Source organism: Quercus lobata, chromosome 1 (genome assembly GCF_001633185.2).
Source record: "Quercus lobata isolate SW786 chromosome 1, ValleyOak3.0 Primary Assembly, whole genome shotgun sequence".
Classification (NCBI taxonomy): domain Eukaryota; kingdom Viridiplantae; phylum Streptophyta; class Magnoliopsida; order Fagales; family Fagaceae; genus Quercus; species Quercus lobata.
Genome location: NC_044904.1, coordinates 34,701,064 through 34,723,873, shown reverse-complemented (window position 1 = coordinate 34,723,873; position 22,810 = coordinate 34,701,064). Strand labels below are relative to the sequence as shown.

The window sequence follows — 22,810 nt, the reverse complement described above, 5'->3', positions numbered from 1 at the left end:
ATTTTTAAATTCCATTAGTACCTAGCTTTATGCTATGTGTGGATAGAAAAACTAATTGGTTCTTGATTTTTGAATACCATTCTATAATACTGTGTACATGAACAATAATTGGGTTTTTAGTTCTAGATTTTGAATTATACTATTTTTTCAACAACTTGATTTTCTTTTTAAAATTTTCTCTTCTTGAATATCTAGAATACTATGTACATGAGTTTTAGACAAAACTTAACAATACTATTTCTTTTGGATTTTACTATTTTTTTCCTTATTAAATATAATATGATATAACTGATGTGTTCCAATGAAGGCATAAACAATTGCTATTTTTGAGGTCAATGGCACATAGGTGACATGGATGGAATCAATGTCACATTACTACTTGACAATATGGTCTTTGATGGAAATTGATATAAGTGAGGGTCTATTAAGTTTGATCCTTTTGCTGAAGTAAGGTTTGTTTAATATGTATTTTATTTATTTACCTTATTGTACATAAGTTTTTGTACATGACAATTCTAACCTATAAAACTTCACTTTACTTCCTTTTTTGTTGTTGTTGTGGTCTAATTCTTTTTTGTTGGCAACTAACTAGACATTACTTTTAAGAATTAAGGATTTAGCAATTGGTACGAAGGTTGCACCTCAAAATTTAGAAGAATTAAAATATGATACAATCTCATCATGAGAAGAAAAATAGGAAATCTAATGTGGTGTTGGCTTGTCCCTCCATTATTGGGTTACAAATATCATATCTAAAAAACACCCAAAATAATATAATGATATATTTGTAGAGAAAGAGAGTTGAAAAATACTTTTAGAATTAGTTCAATTTTTTTTTGGAGAAAACTATCTTCAATAAATTTTAGAGAATAAATGATGGATTATAGCATATTACAAAATAATTATATATTCCCAGGTATCGCGTGAGTTTGCGACTAGTTTACGTAAAGGGGTAGTAATTTACTAGGAAAGTTATACACCTCCACACCACCTTGAATGCTTTTAAAAAATTATATGGAATTCAACTTTCTTTTAATCTATTATTTTAATTATTTATTACTAAAAAAAGCTTAGAGTTTACAACCGTGAAAAAGTCAAGAGATTGAGGGAAAGAATTTCTAATAATTATTTAAAATTTAAAATTTGGCACCTGTTACTCTGAGTTGAAGGAGTGGGAAAGATGAACTCTAATTTGAACTTGAAACTTGTTATTATATTGGGAAAAGACCACAAGTGCAGTGAGATTTTTATTTATTTTTTTTTAATGTTTTGTTTTGTTTTTTTAATATCTAATTAGTACTTATCTCTCTTTTATTTTTATTTTTTTGGCTACACTGGTGGTTAGAAATTAAATGTGAATTGGGCAAACTGACATACTAAATTGAGAGATTTTGAATTTTACAATTTGAAATTTTAGAATTTAGATTTTTTTTCCTTAAAATTATATTCCGTTTGCATCAATAACTTTTCTATTTATATTTTCTATTAAGTTTTGCCTAAATTTGCTATGTATGTTTAGTTTTCTCCAATAAATTGATATCACGTTATTTTCATTATGTCACATCAATAAATTATTTAGAATTTTTTAAGGCTAAAAAATGAGGAATGCTTCTATTCTATTGGACCTGGAACTCTCGGTGTAAATTCTTGACGGCCAGAACTACTAGTATATTTCTCTCCTTTTCTTATGTGTGTGTTAAAAATATTTAGTACGGAGTATCTTAAAAGAAAAAAACAGCGGGTTAATCTCACATTGGAAAGTGTGAGTTAAAGAGGTTTAAAGCTTGTGTCTTTTTAAATATACACAACTGTTTGAATATATACCATTGTAAGTTTTTTTAAAATATTCTCCCCGTCCTCCATATGTGTGTTAAAAATATTTAATATTCTCAAAAGCACTACCAGAATACTCGATCTTTAACCTTAAAAGATTACTAAAATTAAGAAAAATAAAATAAAAAGAGAAGCTTACATAGTCAACTAGTGACAATCAATAGTACCTACCTACTCCAGAAAATACCTTGCTTATTCATTAGTCGAATCGGACTAGTCAACCGTCAAATTATTCTCAAGAAGCATTAAAAATTATTCTTTATCTAAAATTGCTTTGCATCAAAGCTAAGAACAAATAGAAGAGGTTTGAGCAAAGATGTCAATACCGTACCGGAGGTCGTACCGGTTTGGCCACTGGTACGATATATTTCGGATACCGGTCAATACCGGTGTACCGTTTCGGGTTTACCGCTATTTTTTATATTTATAAATATAAATATAAATATATATATATGTATGTATGTATGTATGTATGTGTTTGTGTATATATATATATATATATATATATATTATAATAAATATAAAAGTTTACCATAAAACATTTCCTCAATTTAGAACTAGTTATTCATGGTTTTAGACTTTAGTATCAATTAAAAGGGAAAAAAAATTAAAAAATAAAATAGAAAGCTTAAAAGTTACCATTGCATATTAAGAAAACAAATAATACTAATAAATAAGTTACCATTTTGTCCTAACAAAAATTCAAAAATTACAAAACTTTAAAAAAAAAAAACTTTTTTCTGTACCGGCCGGTATTGCCCGAAATTGGCCGGTACGACCGGTACGAGGCCGGTACGCCCGGTATTTTTTCCGATACGAAACAGGGGGGTCGAGTGTACCGGATTGCTGGCCGGTACGGTATATTTCGACCGGTACGGTACGGTATTGACATCCATGGGTTTGAGATCTAAATGGGTGTCTAGCAGCTTCTCTCTGCACTTTTTCATTTGTTTGAAAGAAAATCTAAATTCAACTAAGCAAAAACTTTTTTTTTTTTTTTTGGGTGTTAAAGTTGGGTATAGAACTATAGATAGATGTAATTGCTATTTTAATTCTTGCCAACCATTTGGCACAATTCAGGAAAAAATGATAATTAAAAAACATACGTGTGTGTTCTGAAAATGTTCTTGCATATAAAATTTTTTTTTTTTTAAATTAAAATAGAAATAAAATGGTAATTTTGCTTAAATAACATTCTCTCTCTCTCTCTCTCTCTCTCTTTTAATTTATTTTATTAAGGAACAAATTCCTTAATGACTAGTTCTGGTGCCAACTTTACTCTATTCTCCTTACCTCCCCCTTTCATCTAAACTTGTCATAAAAGAATTTAGCCACTTCAAACACCAACTAATGTAGAATACAACATTTAAAAAAATGTTTTATGTTACAAATTTTCATATTTAGAATAGAGTTACAAGTTACAGATTAACTTACTATTTTTTTTAATCACTTGAACTAATCAAATTTTTAAGAAGATAACTTTAAATTTTAACATAAAAAGTTGATTTAAAGAAGAATGGGGGGAGGAGATGTTGGGTCAGGGGGGCCAACTTTGGTCCATTACACAAAGAAATAGTTGATTTAAAGAAAATGTTTTACTATCGTGTGCCCTTAGGACGTACATAATTAGTAAAATTATTTTAAGAAATTTTTTTATAGAAAAATAAAAAAATAATTTACTATTTTGATAGCTTTTTCAATTTTCTATAAAAACTTTCTTAAAATGAATGATTAATGTATGTCATACATTAATTGGACCCTTTAAAAGGGGGAGGCATGGGACCCCTTCAGCCCCCAACGTGGTTCCATCCTTGCTCTTGATCACCTGTAAAGGAAACAAAGATCTTGATCGAACAAATGGAGAAGGCACGAAACTGGTTCTCAAGTGCTCCAAAATCAAGCGTTGGAACCTACTGTTTCAAAGCCTATTCTTATGCAAACAAACTTTCGGAGTTGAACGATGCATTAAAAAGTTCCGTCGGGTTGATTTGATCGTACTGAATGCAAGAACTAGGTTGGAGACTTTGACCAAGGTGAATCTTATTTTGGAACACGTGATTAATACGAATTTGGACATGAAGAAGAAATATAAGATGCAATCATTGTCATGTGCGGTTCCTAGGCTCCGGAATTTTTATTTTGGGTTTGATTTGCATTTGAAGGAGTTTAAGACGCTGTTGTTAAATAAAGAGGTGTTGTTGCTTCTGTTGGTTGCTCCTTGGTTACAGAAAGACCACTTTGGTCGGAATGCCTTGCTAGGATTAGGAAATTAAAGGTACTTCATCTCAATTATGCAAAAATCCTTTTAGATATAATCCCGGAGCAGTGCTCCAGAGTCTAAGCTCTCACGTAAGTCTGGTCTTGTTTTGAGTCTCACATGTGGGACCCATCTCTTACTTGAGAACCTAGTGTGTATACATACATACATATAATCTTAGCAGGAAATCCATGTTCTTGTCAAGGTGAAATCTTCTAATCTTAGTTGGTTTTTTACTGCCATTTATGCTAGTCCTAGGTTTAGGGAAAGAAAGTTTCTCTGGAATAATTTAATTACTGTTGCAAATTCTCATAATATGCCTTGGTTAATGGCTGGTGACTTTAATGAATTACTCTCTGCTAATGATAAATTTGGTGGTAGACCCATCATCCCCTTTAGGGCCACTGCCTTTAAAGACTGTCTTGATTTCTGCAATATGGCTGACCTCGGCTTCCAAGGTCCGAGGTTTACATGGACTAATAAAAATGATGTTAGCTCTCTCATCCAGGAAAGATTAGATAGGTTTTTTGCCAACCCTGACTGGTGTTTGTGGTATCCAGAAGCTCAAGTTTCCCACCTTGCCAGGTCTTTCTCGGATCACTGCCCTGTTCTTCTTGAGCTTCATCCTCAGAATAACAGTAGACTGATCAGACCTTTCCGATTTCAGAGCTTCTGGTTATCGGACTCCTCATTCCCAAATATTGTTCGTAATGCGTGGGCAAACCAGTCTAACCTGAATCAAGCTACTGAGAAGTTTGTTAGAGAAGCTCAAATTTGGAATAGGGAACATTTTGGTAATATCTTTGTCAACAAGAAAAGGTTGTTAGCTAGATTATTGGGCATTCAAAAGGCCATGGCAATCAGACCCAGTTTTTTTCTAGTTAACCTGGAAAAGCAACTTCAAGGGGAGCTTAATAAGGTGTTAAATCATGAAGAAGAATTATGGGTGATGAAATCCCGCATTAACTGGATGATCCAAGGTGACCGGAACACCTCTTTCTTTCATGTTTCCACTATTGTTAGAAGGAAGCACAATAAAATCCTTAGTATCAAAAACACCCAGGGAGACTAGATTTCTGAGCAGTCAGCAGTGATGGATTTCATTCAGAATCACTTCCGAAATCTTTTTTCTTCTGAGATGTTGTTTTCCTCCAGGCATGCTCCTCCCCTCACAGCATATATCCCCCATCTATCGGTATCAGATGTCCAAGCCTTATCTCTCCCGGTTCTGGATGAAGAAATTAGAAATGCCCTTTGGTCTCTCAAACCATTCAAATCCCCTGGGCCTGATGGCATTCATGCTGGCTTCTATCAGCGATTCTGGCTGCTTGTTAAGGATTCCGTCACTAAGGAGATCAAAAAAGTTTTCAATGAAAGGAAGGTTCCTGCCTATCTAAACCAGACACATATAGCCCTTATTCCTAAGATAAAAGGGCCAGAAACCATCAGTAATTACCGTCCCATTTCCCTTTGTAACTCTGTTTATAAGATTATCTCCAAAATTATTGTTTCAAGGATTAGACCTTGCCTAGATAGTTTGGTTTCCCCCTTCCAAACAGCTTTTGTCCCAGGGCGAAAAGGCTTGGACAATGCCATTATCGCTCAAGAGATAATCCATACTGTTGGTAGGAAGAGAGGTAAAGTGGGGAATATGGTCATTAAAATTGATCTCGAGAAAGCTTATGATAGACTTGAATGGTCCTTTATTCGAGATGTTCTTCAGGCAGCCCACTTTCCTGCGGATATGGTTCAGCTTATTATGAGTTGTGTGTCCTCCTCCACGGCTTCTATTTTAGTTAATGGTGGAGCCCTTGATTCTTTCCTTCCTTCGAGAGGTATTCGGCAGGGTGATCCTCTCTCTCCCTATCTCTTCATCCTTTGTATGGAAGTCTTAGGCAGAATCATTGAGGACAAATGCTCTCAGAAAGCTTGGAATCCTATTAAAGCTTCTTCTAGTGGTCCAGCCTTTTCGCACTTGTTCTTTGCTGATGACTTACTTCTTTTTGCGAAAGCTAACGAGGAAAATTGCGGTAGTGTGAGAGAGGCTATTGAAGAGTTTTGCTCGCTGTCTGGGCAGAGAGTCAACTTCTCCAAATCCAGAGTTTTCTTTTCCCCTAATGTGGATCAAGAGCAGAGGGGAACATTGAGCAATATTCTTGGCTTTCGCTCCACCCCTAATCTTGGTAGCTACTTGGGATTTCCTCTTAGACATGCGGGTTCTTCAAATCAAGATCTTAACTTCGTCTTGAGCCGTGTTGAGCAGAAATTAGCTGGATGGAAAGCTAACCTTCTATCCTTTGCTGGTCGAAAGGTTCTTGTCCAAGCCTCCATTAGTACCATACCTTCCTATGTCATGCAATCTACTCTTCTCCCCTCCAGAATTCTAGATAACCTGGACAAAACTAGTAGGAATTTTCTGTGGGGCTCTTCGGAGTCTAAGAGGAAAATGCACTGGGTGGGTTGGGAAAAAATCACTAAATCTAAGGCTGAGGGTGGTCTTGGTATTCAAACGGCGAAGGGTAGAAATTTGGCCTATCTCTCTAAGTTAAACTGGAGGTTCCATGAGGAGAAAAATGCTCTCTAGTCCCAAGTCTTGAGGAAGAAATATTTATCCAGAAGACGTCTCCAATCCAGCAATGAGAAATCCCTTCCTAGCTCCCGTACTTGGAAGGCTCTTCAAAAAGGCAAGGTGATTTTTAATGAAGGAACTAGATGGAGCTTAGGTCGAGACAGTGACATTAATTTCTGGTTTGATAACTGGACTTCAGAGGGTCCGTTGAGGAATCTTATTCACGGACCTCTCACTAGGGAAGAGGAGGAGTTGAGAGTTGGTGATGTTGCTTCAGAAGTTGGGTGGAATTGGTGTAAAATCTCTATGGAACTCCCTGCCAAGATATATATGGAAATAAAGGCCATGCCCCATTCCTGTGTGTCAAATGAAAAGGATAAACTCATATGGGTTGCTACCTCCAATGGGGAATTCAGCCTTGCTAGTGCTTACAAGCTTGCAACAACTCAGGCTGATTTTTCTCCTCCTTTCAATGGTAGGTGGATTTGGAAGTTGAATCTTCTGCCAAAAATCCAGACATTCATTTGGATGTGTTTACACAAAAGCATTGCTACTCGAGAATGCCTTGCCAAAAGGGGCTTACATATTAATCCATTATGTCCTATCTGCCATCAATACCCAGAATCTATCTTGCATCTCCTTCAGGACTGCCCTGTTGTGTCTCAGGTCTGGCATAATCTCAATCCTCAAAGCCGTACATCTCCTTTCTTTTCTCAAGACTTACATACTTGGCTTGAAGTCAACTGCAGAACGGTAAATACTGCCAACTTTTTCTCTGTTCCGTGGCATACTTTATTTTCTTTTGGTATCTGGACCATTTGGATGCACCGTAACAAGGTGGTATTCCAAAACCAAGCTCCTTCTCCTTCTATTCACCAAGAAGTCATTCAGAGAGCTGTGGAATTTTTCTTTTGTGCTCAAGGGAATAGCTTATATAAGCCAACGGCTCTTAAGATGATAAGATGGGAAAGGCCTTATAGGGGCTAGTATAAACTGAACACTGACGAATCTGCTTTAGGGAATCCCGGGACTGCTGGGGGAGGCGGTGTGCTCAGGGATGATGCAGGGTTATGGATCAGTGGCTTTGCTAGACAAATTGGGCATACCACCAGCTTCTTGGCAGAATTATGGGCTCTTAGGGATGGCCTCTCTATGTGTCTTGATCTCAATATTAATGCCTTAGAAATAGATTTGGATGCTAAGGTGGTAGCTGATCTTATGAACAATTCGGGGTCCTCCAATGCATTTAACTCCTCTATTGTGGCAGATTGCAGATTGTTGATTTCTAGAATTCCCCAAGTCAAAGTGAGGCATTGCTACCGTGAATCTAATTCCTGTGCAGATGCTCTTGCTTGCTTTGGTGCAAAGATGTGTCCTGATGTTATGTATTTCTCCTCCCCTCCCCCCTGGTTGTTTAGCACTTATGTTTCGGACCTTTATGGTCTTTATCATTCCAGGTTTTGTCCTGGCACAGTTGTAATTCCTCCTCTGTTTTAGTTTAATATATTTCTCCAGTTTACCAAAAAAAAATACATACATACATATATATATATATATATATATATATAAAAGCTTCTATATTTTAACAAAAAATGTTTTTATGCAACTAAAGTTTCAATAATTTTTTTGCAACCCATTATATGGCGGTTAAAATAACAATTCACGTATACTTATAATTATGTGTCATTTTTAATAACTTATGTGACTTATTTAAATAATATACATGAACAATTTTTTTAACTGCCGTGTATTGTGTTGCATAAAAATTCCTACAATCCCGATGGCATAAAAAACTTCTATCTTTAGTGCTAGCATGTCTTGTGATTAATCGGTACATTGCATTGCTTTTGTATAAGTTATTTATGGTGCTTATGTGGATACTTTATAGTAAGAATAAATGGCTGGGAAGAATAAAAATATAGGCTAAATGCTTTTACACATCCGTCTTGAAAATTTTGACTTGAAATTATGATTTTAGTGCCCTTTCTCTTCTTCCCTTTTTTTTTTTTTTTTTTTTTTTTTTTTTTTGCATTTGTAGAAATGTGTAAAACAATGTGTATAACAAACATTGCTCAAAATACAATTACAGTAAATGAACAAATATGTTTACATTTTGAGCTCGGTTAAAAAATATTCTTGTTTATGTTCATTTGTTTAGCAAACAAGTCAAGTTAAGTTGTGAATTCTAGTTAGCTTAATTAGTAAAGTCTCTGATGGTTACATAAGAGGTTTGAAGTTCAATTCCTGCTTACACCAAAAACTAATTGGTGTCTTGATTTGATGATAAAGAGCTATTATCAAGAGCGGACTCCATAAATTGAAACTCCAAAAAAAAAAAAGTCAAGCTCGTTAATGTGAGATTGTGTAATTATATATAATACTATATTTTTATATGTATATTTGTCTAAAAAAAAATACTTATATATACTTGAGATTGGATTGTATAAGTTTATAAATAATTTCATTGATATCAAATTATTATTTGCAGTTTGTTGACAATATGTTATAAACCCATAAGTAGAATTCACTCTTGAAAATTGGCTTGCAAGAGAAGGGTGTACAATAGCTTATATAAGCAATGTGGGACACTAGGATCATAACACAACACAAATAATCTATTTGTAATAAAATTTCATAAATTTGTAAAAGGGTAGGATCCTTTAAATAACAAAATAATCAATTGAATTTATCTACTTAAGCCTCAAACTGTATTATGAGCTTATCCATTCAAGAGTTGATTGATATTCAAATCCGTGACAAAATGCAATGGGTATTCCAATTTTATTTATTTTGGTTTCAGACTTCTCAGTCTAGTTTTAATGAAATGACTAAAGTTTGAAAGTGAGATGTCCTAATACAAAATTCCTAATACAAAATTTTATAACTTAGTGATATTGCCTGGTTTTTTTTATAAGAAAAATATGTCTTTAAATCCCCCTACCTTGGGCTCTTGTAACAATTGAATTACCAAAATGAAAAGGTCCGGAAAAATAGGGGTTTCCACTTTTAGATGTCTCATTTTTGGCTAATTAATTAGATTACATATTGGCATTAATAAATTAAAAAAATTAATTAAAAAAAAAAAAAAAAAAAAAAAGCTTTTTGGGCAGGGATGTACTCTACTGGACTGGCAGTTGGCACTCCCGGTGTAAACCCTTGATGGCCTGACCTCGCTTTAGCTTCCATATGGCCACACGACGTTCCAAAGGGAAAAGCCTTCCTGAACGACAAGCGTCCATATATAGGCGTTCTCTTGGAATTAAACGCCAGTCCACGTTTCGTACGACAAGTATTTACGGTCGTTTACCCACATAAACTAAAAAGTCAAAAAGAAACTTCTAGTGGACTCATTCATTGTACTTTTTTTTTTTTTTTGTCACGCATGACTCAAGCACCACGTACGGTCAACAAGTGACGAACTATTACCAAGTCCAGAAACTTTTGCTTGGTAGTCATATTCGGCGACTTCTTCACCGAAATTAAAAACCATATTGGACGATTAGTTCAATGTCGTCTTATTCTCAGTCGGAAACACAAGCAGCATAAATATTCTTCTTTTTCTCAATTTGTTTTGCATCAAAGCTGAGAGAACAAATACATATATAAAAGAGCTTTGAGATCTAAATCGCTTTACAACAGCTTCTTGATCGTCTCTCTGCACTTTCATTTGTTTCAATGAAAATCTAATTCATCCAAGCAAATATTCGTGTCCATTTTTTCTTTTCTTTTTTTCTTTCTTTTTTGGCTTAATTGGGTAGAGAGGTCTTGTACTGTATTTGTTTCTTAATTGGGTTTCCAAAGATATGGCAGTAGAACTTGTTACAGGAGCTGTTGTGGGGGGAGCTTTTGGAGAGGGATTTGCTATTTTGCATGAAACGGTTAAGACTGTTGTAGGCCAAGCCATTATGTTCAAATCCATTCTTGAAGACTTAGAATCCACGCTAGAGCGTATAGCACCAGTGGTCCAAGAGATAAGACAATTAAGCCTAGCTCTTGATCGCCCAGAAAGGGAAACAAAGATCTTGACAGAACAAATGAAGAAGGGTGCGAAGCTGGTTCGCAAGTGCTCCAAAATCCAGTGTTGGAACTACTGTTTCAAATCCCATTACGCAAGCAAACTTTCGGAGTTGAACGATGCCATTGAAAAGTTCTGTCGTGTTGATTTGATAGTACAGAGCGCAAGGACTGGGTTGGAGACTCTGACCAAGGTGGATCTTATTTTGGATAAAGTGAGTAATCAGAATTCGGACGTGAAGAGGAAATATGGGGTACGGACACTGTCGTGTGCGGTTCCTAGGCCCCGGGATTTTATTGTTGGGTTACATATTCCATTGATGGAGTTGAAGGAGATGCTGTTGAAGAAAGAGGAGTCGCTGCTTCTATTGACTGCTCTTGGAGGTTGCGGGAAGACCACTTTGATCCAAATGCTTTGTTGGGATCATGAAATTAAAGGTACCTTTCTCATGTTAAACCTGTTGGCAACGATTGCAATCAGTCTCATAACATGTTTTACTGTTATCGGTTGGTACATAATAAAAGTTATACACACTTTGACCGACCGGGAAAATATTGTGTTGGCATTGCTTTTAAAAAAAATATAGGTGCCCTTTTTTTCTAAGTTATTTATTGTGGTAGTATGCGGATAATTTATAGTAGATGTAAACGGTTAGGTATTATAAAAAACAAATCACGTTGAGAACATCAGTTTGATGAATCCTAAAATGTACTGTTGCTTGAATATTAGTATATGTTTAACTATAATTGGAACAAATGTAAATTATTCATTCACACATGAAGATTTCAATTTATGAGAGTGAAATGAACTACATTTTGAAACAAATACATGTCTCATAAGGTAAGATATGGTAGCCCAATGCTATTTATGTTCATTATTTTGTTTTAGTACTTTCAGTAGTCATAGCAATGCTTTTGGCATATTTCATTCTTTAGAATTGCTGCCTTAAAAAGAGTAGTGATAAAGAAAATGCAAGGAGAAAAAAGAATTCTCTTATCTTCATAATTGGTGTAGTTTCTTAGAAAATTGCTTTTGCTCCACTTCTTACCCTTTGCTGGGATTGGGAATTCTAACTATATTGTGTTTATATAGGCATATATATGGACAATATATTTTTTGTCAGCGTTTCAAAAACTCCCAACTTGAAGGTCATGGTACAAAAATTGTTTAGTCATAATGGTGATGAGTGCCCTGAGTTTCAAAGTGATGAAGAAGCAATCAACCAGTTGGAGCAACTGCTGAATCAAATTGGACCAAAACCTATATTGTTGATCTTGGATGATGTCTGGCCTGGCTCAGAATCCCTTGTAGAGAAGTTCAAGTTTGATATTCCAAATTACAAGATTGTGGTGACTTCAAGAACTGCATTTCCAAGATTTAGGTTTAGATATAACTTAAATCCATTAAATCATGAAGATGCTATGAAACTTTTTTATAACACAGCATCATTGCAAGACGGAAGCTCTTACATCCCAGAAGAAGATATCGAAAAGGTACTTTGTCAATATATACATTTTATTTTGTGTTGGTATATACCTGCCAAAATCAAGTTTTCGTACTTGCACATGCATTTAAGCTTGTTTATTTTGTTTCTGGCAAACCAACTGTCCCCAGAACTTGAGTGAAGACAAGGGAAAGAAAAAAAAAACGACATTTTCATATTTCCGAAGTGTGGTTTAGAAAACTAAAATCTTGGCCAATATTACCGTTAAACTTATAGACAATAACTGATTTTATTTGGTTCCTTGAATTGCAGATAGTAAGAGGTTGTGGGGGGTTGCCAATAGCCCTTAAAGTGATTGGTGGTTCACTCTCTGGGCAACTTCCAGAGGTTTGGGACAATACACTAACGAGATGGTCTGATGGTCATTCTATTTTTGAATCTGATACTGAGGTGTTTGCTTGTCTCCAAAAAAGCCTAGAATTTTCTACCGATAAGATCATCCTCAAAGATTATTTCATGAACCTAGGTTCATTTCCTGAAGACCAAAAGATCCCTGTTACAGCCCTCATTGATATATGCACGGAATTACATGAACCAAACAAGGATGATGTCCATGTTATTGCCAATTTACATGAACTCAATACTCGGAATTTGGCTAGTCTTGAAATGACAAGGTTTGCATGCTTTTAATTTCTAAGTGTGATTTTACTTTTGGATAATTCTTCACGTAGTCATTGCTAGTTGCTAAGAATCATTGCTAGTTCCTAGTTGTGATATGATATAACTCTATGCATGACCTAAGGCCCAAAATATTGAATTGTCCTCCAACTGGATTAACTTCTGATCATAATTGATTATATATTATTACAGCTTCTTTGACATGTCTGGGGCCAAGTAGGATTTTTTATACCAATGATGCTAAAGGTGATTACTACAAAAAGTTAGGAAGGAAGGAAACTTATGTCAAACCAGAAATAATAAGGGGTTCCAATTACTTTGCTGAAGAATAGAGCGGAATTTCAACTTCTAGTAGTTAGAATACCTTTTAGTTGCTTATCTTATAACCATTTGATTTCAATTATTATGGACAAAAACGGATTGTGTTAATTTCCCTTGCCTTTATTATGACATCCTTAACCTTGTTCAATTGTCTTGGGATTCATATTTTTCTTATGTTAGGACCGATAATTTTGAATCTCTTCTAAGATTATACTTTTGGCCATTCACCAGGAAAGATGCAAGTAAGGTTAACAACTATTACAATGAAGACTTCATCACACAACATGATGTTCTTAGAGACCTAGCTATCCATTTGTGCAGCCGTGAGCCAATAACAGAAAGGGAAAGACTGATTGTGGACATAAATGGAAATAATCTACCAGAGTGGTGGATGGAACAGGAGCAACAACTCATCAATGCACGCTTATTATCCATCTCAACTGGTTAGTTAATTTTCTCTCTAACAAAAACACACATAAATGCACACACGCTATGTAACCTGCAAATGATATAGAGAGTGTTTTTTTACAGATGAATTGTTTTCGTCAAGTTGGTGCAACATTCAAGCACCCAAAGTTGAGGTTTTAGTTCTAAATTTTCACACAAGGAATTATATCATACCTGAGTTTGTGGAGAAAATGGTTAAACTCAAGGTTATAATTGTCACTAATTATGGGTTCTTTCCAGCTGAATTAAGCAATTTTCAACTACTCAATTCCCTCCCCAATCTAAAGAGAATTAGATTAGAGAAGGTTTCAATTCCATCCCTTTGCAGTACCCCTGTACCTTTAAGGAGTCTGAAAAAAATATCGTTGTTCATGTGTAATATTGGTCAAGCTTTTGGGAATTCTACTGTACAGGCTTCAGATTCATTGTCAAATCTAAAAGAGATAAACATCGACTATTGCATTGATCTGGTAGAATTACCTGCATGGTTGTGCGAGGTTCTCCACCTAAAAAAACTCAGCATCACCAATTGTCATAAACTATCTGAATTGCCCGATGGAATTGGAAACTTGGTGGATTTAGAAGTGCTAAGGTTTAGGTCTTGTACTGAATTATTAGAGTTGCCAGAGTCAATCAAAAGTCTTCATAAGTTACGCATTCTTGACATATCTGATTGCCTAAGCATTATCAAGTTGCCAAAACACATCGGTGAGTTGCATAATTTAGAAGAGCTACACATGAAAGAGTGCTTGAAACTGCGTCAGTTGCCACCATCAACTATGGCTCTCGAGCAATTGAAGATTGTGGTATGTGACGAAGAGAGGGCCATGTTATGGAAGCCTTTCAAGGAATTCCTTTCCAATTTAAAGGTTATAATGGCTAAGAAAGATATCAACTTGAATTGGCTTCCCAAATCATGATTTTTGAGATCTGTTTCTTCTTTGGAAAATTTTGTTGGCTTATTTTGGATTGTTCTCTTCAATTTTTTGTTCCCTTTTTCTTTTTTCTTTTTTTCTTCTGTAAAGATCATTAAATAAGCGGCCTAGTACACCAGAAGAGGAATTTTTTAAAGAGTTGCAGTTGTAAATATAATATTGTACCCCTTAACAGTATTGGGAAATTTAATGTTTGAGGGATGCAAATGTGACTGTCTTCATTATGTTCAGTGCTTTATAAAAAAAAGAGGAACGTGTAAAATTTATTTGATAAGCTTTATTCATTTTCATCTTGCAATACAACTTTGAACTTTGTTAACTCCTTTTCTTTTCTTTATTCATTTTTAGGGGAGGATTCCTCCCTTCTCTCACAAGGGATGCGGGACCCGTGATAGGGCCCATATTCTCCATTTGAGAGAAGAAATTTTCATATGTGCTTGGTGTGTGAAATGCTTATCTCACTGATTTGTGGGTCCCATACGTTAGTGAGACATGCATTTCATAAATTGAGTTTCCCTTGTGAATGAGTTTCAACTCTCTTGTAGAAGTGAATAATTTTTCAATATTACCTAATATCCTTTATAAGGAAAGCTATAGTTTAAATCCTCAATCCTCCATCTTGTGTAAGAATTGAATGATTAAAAAAAAAAATCCAGATGTCCCATTTTTTGGCTAATTAATTTGATGGCACATCGCCAAATTGAGCCCATGCGTCTCAGTCGTGGCTACCAGACTTCGCACTCCTAGTGTAAACCATTAATTGGTGGCCATGTGAGGTTCCAAAAGGATAAGCCTTGTGTGCGTACATTGTTCTCTAATTGCCCATTCGGAATACACTTATTAGCCATTTATTTCTTATTTTTCTTACTATTTTTCGAGTTCCACTTGATTAAATGTTTAAAAAAAAAAAAATCAACACAAAGCTAAATGAATTGTTCTTAAAGCTTGGTTTGGATACAACTTATCACACTTGCATTTTCAAGCCGCGTTTTTGTTTTGTTTTTTTATTTATTTATTTATTTTTTTTCAGCCGCAATTGTTGACTAAGTACTTGGGCCCCGTTTTTTATAGCCACGGCTTAAAAAACGCGGCCCAAGGCCCCGCATTTTGTAGTGAGTCTTCCGTAAATAGTGTAATCATGCACTGATCACGGATCCATAAACTTTACTTTTCAACAATTTTTTTATTAAAAATAGGTCCCACAATACTATTCACATATTTTAAAATTTTGCTACGGTATTTTCAGTTTTCAATTTCAACCGAATAAGTCCTATGACCCTAAATGTAAACTTGGAAAAGACCATCCTTGGGTGGGACAAGAATCCACTGTCGTTTACCTTTTCCTTTTTGTTTTGTTTTTTTTTTGTTAAGGGGAAAAAAAAAAAGTGACAAAAAATAATCGCATACCATAAAGATTACTAAAAGTTAAGGAAAAAAAAAAAAGCTTACATGGTTAACACGTGAACCAACTGCAGAAAATACCTTGCTTAGTTCTGAGTCGAATCGGATTAAAAGTCTTCAAATTGTTCTCACTCGGAAAGACGAGAAGCATTATAAATTATTCTTTATCTCAAATTGCTTTGCATCAAAGCTAAGAACAAATAGAAGAGGTTTGACATCTAAATGGGTGTCCAGCAGCTTCTCTCTGCAGTTTTTTATTTGTTTGAATGCAAATCTAAATTCAACCAAGCAAAAATTGGTATTTCATTTTTTTTTTTTTGGGGGGCTAAAGTTGGGTATAGATAAATCTAGTATTGTTTTTGTTTCTTAATTGGGCTTCCAAAGATATGGCAGCAGCATTTGTTGCAGGGAATGTTGTGGGGGCAGCATTTGGAGAGGGATTTGCTATTTTGCATGACACAGTTAAGAATGTTGTAGGCCAAGCCATTGTGTTCAAATCCAATCTTGAAGACTTAAAATCCACGCTAGATGGTGTAGCACCAGTGGTCCGAGAAATAAAAGAATTAAGCCTAGCTCTTAACCGCCCAGAAACGGACACAAAGGTCTTGATCGAACAAATGGACAAGGGCACGAAGCTGGTTCTCAAGTGCTCCAAAATCAAGCGTTGGAGTTGGAACTACTGTTTTAGAGCCTACTATTATGCAGGCAAACTTAAGGAGTTGAACGATGCCATTGAAAAGTTCTGCCGGGTTAATTTGATAGTACAGAACACAAGGACTGGGTTGGAGACTTTGACCAAGCTGAACCTTGTTTTGGACGTGAGGAAGAAATATGGAGTAGGATCACTGTCTTGTGCGGTGCCTAGACCCCGGGATTTTATCGTTGGGTTTGATTTGCATTTGAAGGAGTTGAAGACGACGCTGTTTAAGAAAGAGGTGTCTCTGCTTCTATTGGCTGCTCCTGCAGGTTGCGGAAAGACCACATTGGTGGGAATGCTTTGTTGGGACCCGGAGATTAAAGGTACTTCATCTCAATCAAAGCTTTTGGCAAGTACAATAATCTAGGGATACAGAGTTTTTTTTTATTTTTTTATTTTTTTTTTTATTTTTTTATTTTTTTATTTTTATTTTATTTTTTACATGATAGAATTTCCCCTCTAACCTAATTTAAGTGTATATGTGTGTGAAACTCCCTCTTGGAGACTTGAACCCTGATCCTTGCCCTCCTATACACCCTACAAGCATTTATACTTGTGGAGTGATCACCGCACTAAGAGTACACGGTGGTTCTTGTACAAGTTATTTTTGGTGCTAGTATGTGGATACTTTGTAATAAGAGTAAATGGGTAGAAGTATAAAAATTAAGGTTGTAAATGAACCAACCTATTTATGAATAATTTGAGCTTGGTTTGGGAAAAATTCTTGTTTATGTTAATTTGTTTAACAAACAAGCTAAGCTTAAGCCCAAATGTAGGTTTGACTATTAAATAAGTCAAGCTCAATCACCAACTCATTGATCTAATATGATCAACCCATTGACTCATATAAATTAACCCTAGGTTAATTATAGACTAACCCAATGTTAATATGTGTTCTACAAGTACATGAATCTACAATTAGTTTGGGCCACTTGGACCACAATATTTCTAACAAATGAATATTTGGTTCAAACAAAATAATGTGTTCATGAACAAGCTTGTAACATAAGGCTTGACTTAATTTAATTGTATATAATATTTTATTTTTATATTTATATTTGATTTAATTGGATTGTATAAATTTGTAAATGAGTTTATATGATGTCAAATTATTATTTGTAGTTTATTGATAATATAAATTGTCTATTCGTAGCAAAACTTCATAGCTTTGTGAAGGAATAAGAAATTTTAGTCATTGTTTTACTAAATATAGGAAAATAATAAGTTATCATGTAGCTCATGAACAAGCTGAAACTTGTTTGACAAGAAAATGAACTCAGCTTGAACATGTAATCTTGTTTGGTGATAAACTCTAGCATGACTTGTGCTTGGAATAAAATTAAATAAACAAGTCTAAATTTTTAAATAATACACGATCAAGCTTGGTTCATTTACAACTCTATTAAAAACAATATACATTAAAGACTTCATTATTGAATCCTAAAATCTAGTATAGCTTGTCTCTTACGGTGAGATATGGTTAGCCACTACTATTTGTTAGGTTATAGATTAACCCCAGTTAAATTAACCAATTACCCAAATTAATTAATTAGTCCAAATTATATGTAGATCTAATTAAGGCACAATTAAATTACCAAACTAAGTTAAGTACAGCGAAAAATAAGTTTGATATGGTGATTTGATCATGATGGGGGAAAACTCTCGAAAGAAAAACCCCATCGAGTGAATTTTCGGTCACTAATCCCAAAGAATCTACTAACAAAAATAAATATTACAAGTATAAGGAATCTTACCCTATCCTAAAGTACCTACCAGCAGTTGAACCTACTAATCTATAAGGAAGCTTAGTTCCAATCCCCTAATTGGACTACTTATTCTAACAAATTTTTCCTTTGCACAAATTTCCTATTTGTGACTAATAGCATAGCAACCCTTTTAATTGTTGTAGTTTTGCAAGAGTCTTAAGTTCATGCTTTCATGAACTGGTAGCAGCTTGGTACAAAATCCTAGGCACACAAATGTCACAACAACTCTTGTTATGCGTGCGTCTCTCTGGAACCCTAAAGCATGAATCCCTAGAAAGGTCAAGTCATCATAGACTGAAAACAAAATTTATTGTTCATTATTCTTGAAACTCGATAAATAGAGAGGTGTCGAGCCAAGTATCGAAATTTGTAGTTTTAGCTTTTCTTAAATAGTTTGTTGAGTAGTTTTGTATTTTGAATAATACCACTTGTTATACTTCTTGAACACATTAAAAACTAAAACTCAAATATATATATATATATATTGCGTTTTGATATCGGATTTGTCAATCCATAAATATATAACTCTCAGACTATTTTTTTTTTTTTTTCATTCTTCTGTTTTAATCCTTACAATATATACTAATAGAGTAGTGACAAAGAAAATGTTATAAAAAAGAAAGAAAGAAAGAAAAAGCAATTCTCTTCATAATTGATATGGTTTTCTGGAAAATTTCTTTTGCTCACTTCTTACCCTTCGTTGGGATTAGGAATTTTATCCATTTGACTTGGCCATTAAATCAATAGGTCTATAATGTTATTAGACATGCCTTGTTTCTTTGCAAAATAATAATAATAATAATAAATAATGTTATTAGACATGAATTGTGCCTTAGTGGCAGCTTTCTAACTACCTTGTGTTTGGAAAGGCAAATTTGTGGACAATATATTTTTTGTCAACGTTTCAAAAAATCCCAACCTGAAGGTCATTGTACAAAAACTATTTAGCCATAAGAGTGATGAGCGGCTTGAGTTTCTAAGTGATGAAGATGCAATCAACCAGCTGGAACACTTGTTCAATCAAATTGGACCAACTCCTATATTGTTGATCTTGGATGATGTCTGGCCTGGATCAGAATCCCTTATTGAGAAGTTCAAATTTGATATTCCAGATTACAAGATTATGGTGACTTCAAGAACTGCATTTCCCAGATTTAACTCAAAGTATAACTTAGAGCCATTAGATCATGAAGATGCAATGAGTCTTTTTCGTCACCACTCAGCATACTTGCAAGATGAAAGCTCTTACATTCCAGAAGAATATATTGAAAAGGTATTTTGTCAACACACACACACACATATATATATATATGAAATGAGTTCAAGTTACGTTAGTCGTAAGGTATGCATATGATTGAGCATATGATTGATCAAATTCAATCTATATGGTTTTTTTTGATGGGTACATAATAGCTTATATACCTGCTTAATTCATGTTTTCATACTTGCACATAATCATGTTTTCATACCCGCAACATCACAACATGAGTGAAGATAAGGGACATAAAAGCAATTGTCATACAAACCACGATTTCATATTTCTGAACAAAGTGTGGTTTAGGCAAAAGTCTTGGCCAATATTACCCTTGTTACCTATAGAAAATAGCTGATTTTATCTGATTCCTTGAATTGCAGATAGTAAGAAGCTGTGGGGGGTTTCCAATAGCTCTTGAAGTGATTGGTGGTTTATTCCGTGGGCGGCCTGCTGAGTTTTGGCGCAGTACAGTAATGAAATGGTCTGATGATCATTCTATTTTTGACTCTGATACTGAGGTGCTGCTTGCTTGTCTCCAAAAAAGCCTAGAATTTTCTACTGACAAGGTCATCATCAAAGAGTATTTCATGGATCTAGCTTCATTTCCCGAAGACCTAATGATCCCTGCTACTGCCCTCATTGATATGTGGACAGAATTATATGAACCAAACAAGGATGATGTCTATGCTATTGCCAATTTGCATGAACTCACAACTCGAAATTTGGTTAGTCGTGTAATGACAAGGTGTGCTGGCTTTTAATTTCTGAAGTGTGATTTTCTTGGTAGGATAATTTCTTTATTTACTCATTGCTAGTTGCTAGTTGTTAGTTGTTAGTTGTAATATGATATAACTATATATATGACCCATGGCCAGATATATTTCATTATGTCTTACGATAATATATTAACTTCTAATCACAATTGATAATATAGAATTTTACTTCTTTGACATGTTAAGTACCAATGTCGGATTTTTAATACCAATAATGTTAAAGGTGATTACTACAAAGAGCTAGAAAGAAGGACTTATATGAAACCCAAAGCAATAAGGGTTACAGCTACTCTGCATAATAAAAGAGGGGGATTTTAACTTTTAGTAGCCTATTATTTTTTGCTGCTTGTCTTATAACCATTTTATTTCATTTATGCTAAATAGAAACTGATTGTGTCAATTTCCCTTGACTTTGTTATCATATCCTTAACTTTGTTCGATTGTCATATATTACACATTTTTCTTACGTGTGGATTGAAGAATTTGAATCTCTTCTAAGCTTACACTTTTGGCCATTAACCAGGAAAAATGCAAGTGAGGTTGACAATTATTACAATGAAGACTTTGTCAAACAACATAATCTTCTTAGAGACCTAGCTATCCATATGAGCAGCAGGGATTCAATAATAGAAAGGAAAAGACTGATTGTGGACATAGGTGGAAACAATCTGCTAGAGTGGTGGATGGAACAAAAGCAACAACTCATAAATGCACGCTTATTATCTATATCAACTGGTTGGTTCATTTTCTCCCTAACAAAGACACACGCACACACATGCTCACTTGCTGTATAACCTAAAATTAGTATCATGTCACACCATAACATGTTTTGCAGATGAATTATTTTCGTCGAGTTGGTGCAACATTCTAGCACCCGATGTTGAGGTTTTAGTTCTGAATTTTCAAACAAGGAGTTACACCTTACCTGACTTTGTGGAGAAAATGGTTAGAATCAAGGTTATAATTGTCACAAATTATGGTTTCTTTCATGCTGAATTAAATAATTTCCAATTGCTCAAGTCCCTCCCCAATCTAAAGAGAATTAGATTAGAAAAGATTTCAATTCCTTCCTTTTGCAACACCCCTGTACCGTTGAGGAGTTTGAAAAAATTATCCTTATTTATGTGTAATATTGGTCAAGCTTTTGGGAATTCTACTTTAAAAGTTTCAGATTCATTGCCAAATCTCATGGAGATAAACATTGACTATTGCAATGATTTGTTAGAATTGCCTGCATGGTTGCATGAGGTTCTCCACCTAAGAAAACTCAGCATCAGCAATTGTCATAAGCTGTCTGCATTGCCTGAAGGAATTGGAGAGTTGGTGAATCTAGAAGTACTGAGGCTTAGATCCTGTACCGAGTTATCAGAGTTGCCAGAGTCAATTAGAAGTCTTCATAAGTTAAGCCTTCTTGACATGTCCGATTGCCTAGGCATTATCAAGTTGCCAAAACACATTGGTGATTTGCATAATTTAAAAGAGCTACACATGATAGGGTGCTTGAGATTGCATAATCAGTTACCACTATCAACAATAGATCTCAAGCAATTGAAGCTTGTGGTATGTGACGAAGAGAGGGCCAAGTTATGGGAGCCTATCAAGGAATTCCTCTCCGATCTAAAAGTAATGGTAGTTAAGGAAGATATCAACTTGAATTGGCTTCCCAATTCATGAATTCTGATAATTGTTTCTTCTTGGAAAATTTTGTAGATTTTATTATCTTAGATTTTTCTCTTCTATTCTTTGTTCCTTTTTCATTTTTCTTCAGTAAATATCACGAAATAAGTGGCTTAGTACACTAGACAAAGGAATATTTTTTGCAGAGTTGCAATTGCAGATATGATGATTTATCCCTAAAAAGTATTGGGAAGTTTAATGCTGAAGGATGTGAATGTGACTGTGATTGTTTTTATTATGTATGGTGATATGGAAAAAGAACTTGTAAAATCTATTCAATGATTGTTTTTCATTCTCCTCTTGCGCATACAACTTTGTTAGCTCATTTCTTTTGTTTTCCTTTTTTGGCAAATTGATACATAGAGTTGAGATTGGACTGTGTAAATAAATTTATAAAATAATAGATTATTTTTTGTAATGTATTGATAATAAATATTCCATTTCATAGTGTGTGTCTATATATATATATATACATACATATATATATATATATATATATATATTATTTTTAATGATACAAAGTGCATATATTTAATTTATATACATTCTATTAGGTTTATAGATTCATGTTGGCAAACAGTGAAAAAAAGTGTCTTGTTTTAGCTTATTTCTTTTGTTTTCCTTTTTTGGCAAATTGATAATACACTTATATATAGAGTCGAGATTGGATTGTGTAAATAAATTTATAAAATAATAGATTATTTTTTGTAATGTATTGATAATAAATAGTCCATTTCATAGT

At 34.4% G+C, this 22,810-nt stretch overlaps 2 protein-coding genes across 3 annotated transcripts; both read left to right on the top strand.

Annotated features, from left to right (window-relative positions):
• The first annotated feature begins 10,185 nt into the window (after window positions 1–10,185).
• LOC115950822 (probable disease resistance protein At5g66900) lies at window positions 10,186–14,690 on the top strand. Its single transcript, XM_031068107.1, has 5 exons — window positions 10,186–11,111; window positions 11,767–12,167; window positions 12,431–12,792; window positions 13,349–13,560; window positions 13,649–14,690. The coding sequence occupies exons 1-5, from the start codon at window positions 10,463–10,465 to the stop codon at window positions 14,482–14,484; spliced, it is 2,460 nt and encodes an 819-aa protein (XP_030923967.1). The 5' UTR covers window positions 10,186–10,462; the 3' UTR covers window positions 14,485–14,690.
• Window positions 14,691–16,110: 1,420 nt separating this feature from the next.
• LOC115988306 (probable disease resistance protein At5g66910) lies at window positions 16,111–22,261 on the top strand. Of its 2 annotated transcripts, none has more exons than XM_031111845.1 (5): window positions 16,111–16,920; window positions 19,476–19,636; window positions 19,999–20,363; window positions 20,915–21,126; window positions 21,227–22,261. In XM_031111845.1, the coding sequence occupies exons 1-5, from the start codon at window positions 16,287–16,289 to the stop codon at window positions 22,063–22,065; spliced, it is 2,211 nt and encodes a 736-aa protein (XP_030967705.1). In that variant the 5' UTR covers window positions 16,111–16,286; the 3' UTR covers window positions 22,066–22,261. The 2 variants fall into 2 exon arrangements, with proteins under 2 accessions (XP_030967705.1, XP_030967699.1); XM_031111839.1 differs by having other exon boundaries at window positions 19,233–19,636.
• Window positions 22,262–22,810: the final 549 nt, after the last annotated feature.

Coding starts and splice junctions, on each gene's coding strand:
- LOC115950822 (XM_031068107.1), top strand. CDS start 10,463: ATGGCAGTAGAACTTGTTACAGGAGCTGTTGTGGGGGGAGCTTTTGGA. Junction 12,168..12,430: donor CAGAAGAAGATATCGAAAAG/GTACTTTGTCAA, acceptor CTTGAATTGCAG/ATAGTAAGAGGTTGTGGGGG. Junction 13,561..13,648: donor CTTATTATCCATCTCAACTG/GTTAGTTAATTT, acceptor GTTTTTTTACAG/ATGAATTGTTTTCGTCAAGT.
- LOC115988306 (XM_031111839.1), top strand. CDS start 16,287: ATGGCAGCAGCATTTGTTGCAGGGAATGTTGTGGGGGCAGCATTTGGA. Junction 16,921..19,232: donor TTGGGACCCGGAGATTAAAG/GTACTTCATCTC, acceptor GTGTTTGGAAAG/GCAAATTTGTGGACAATATA. Junction 19,637..19,998: donor CAGAAGAATATATTGAAAAG/GTATTTTGTCAA, acceptor CTTGAATTGCAG/ATAGTAAGAAGCTGTGGGGG.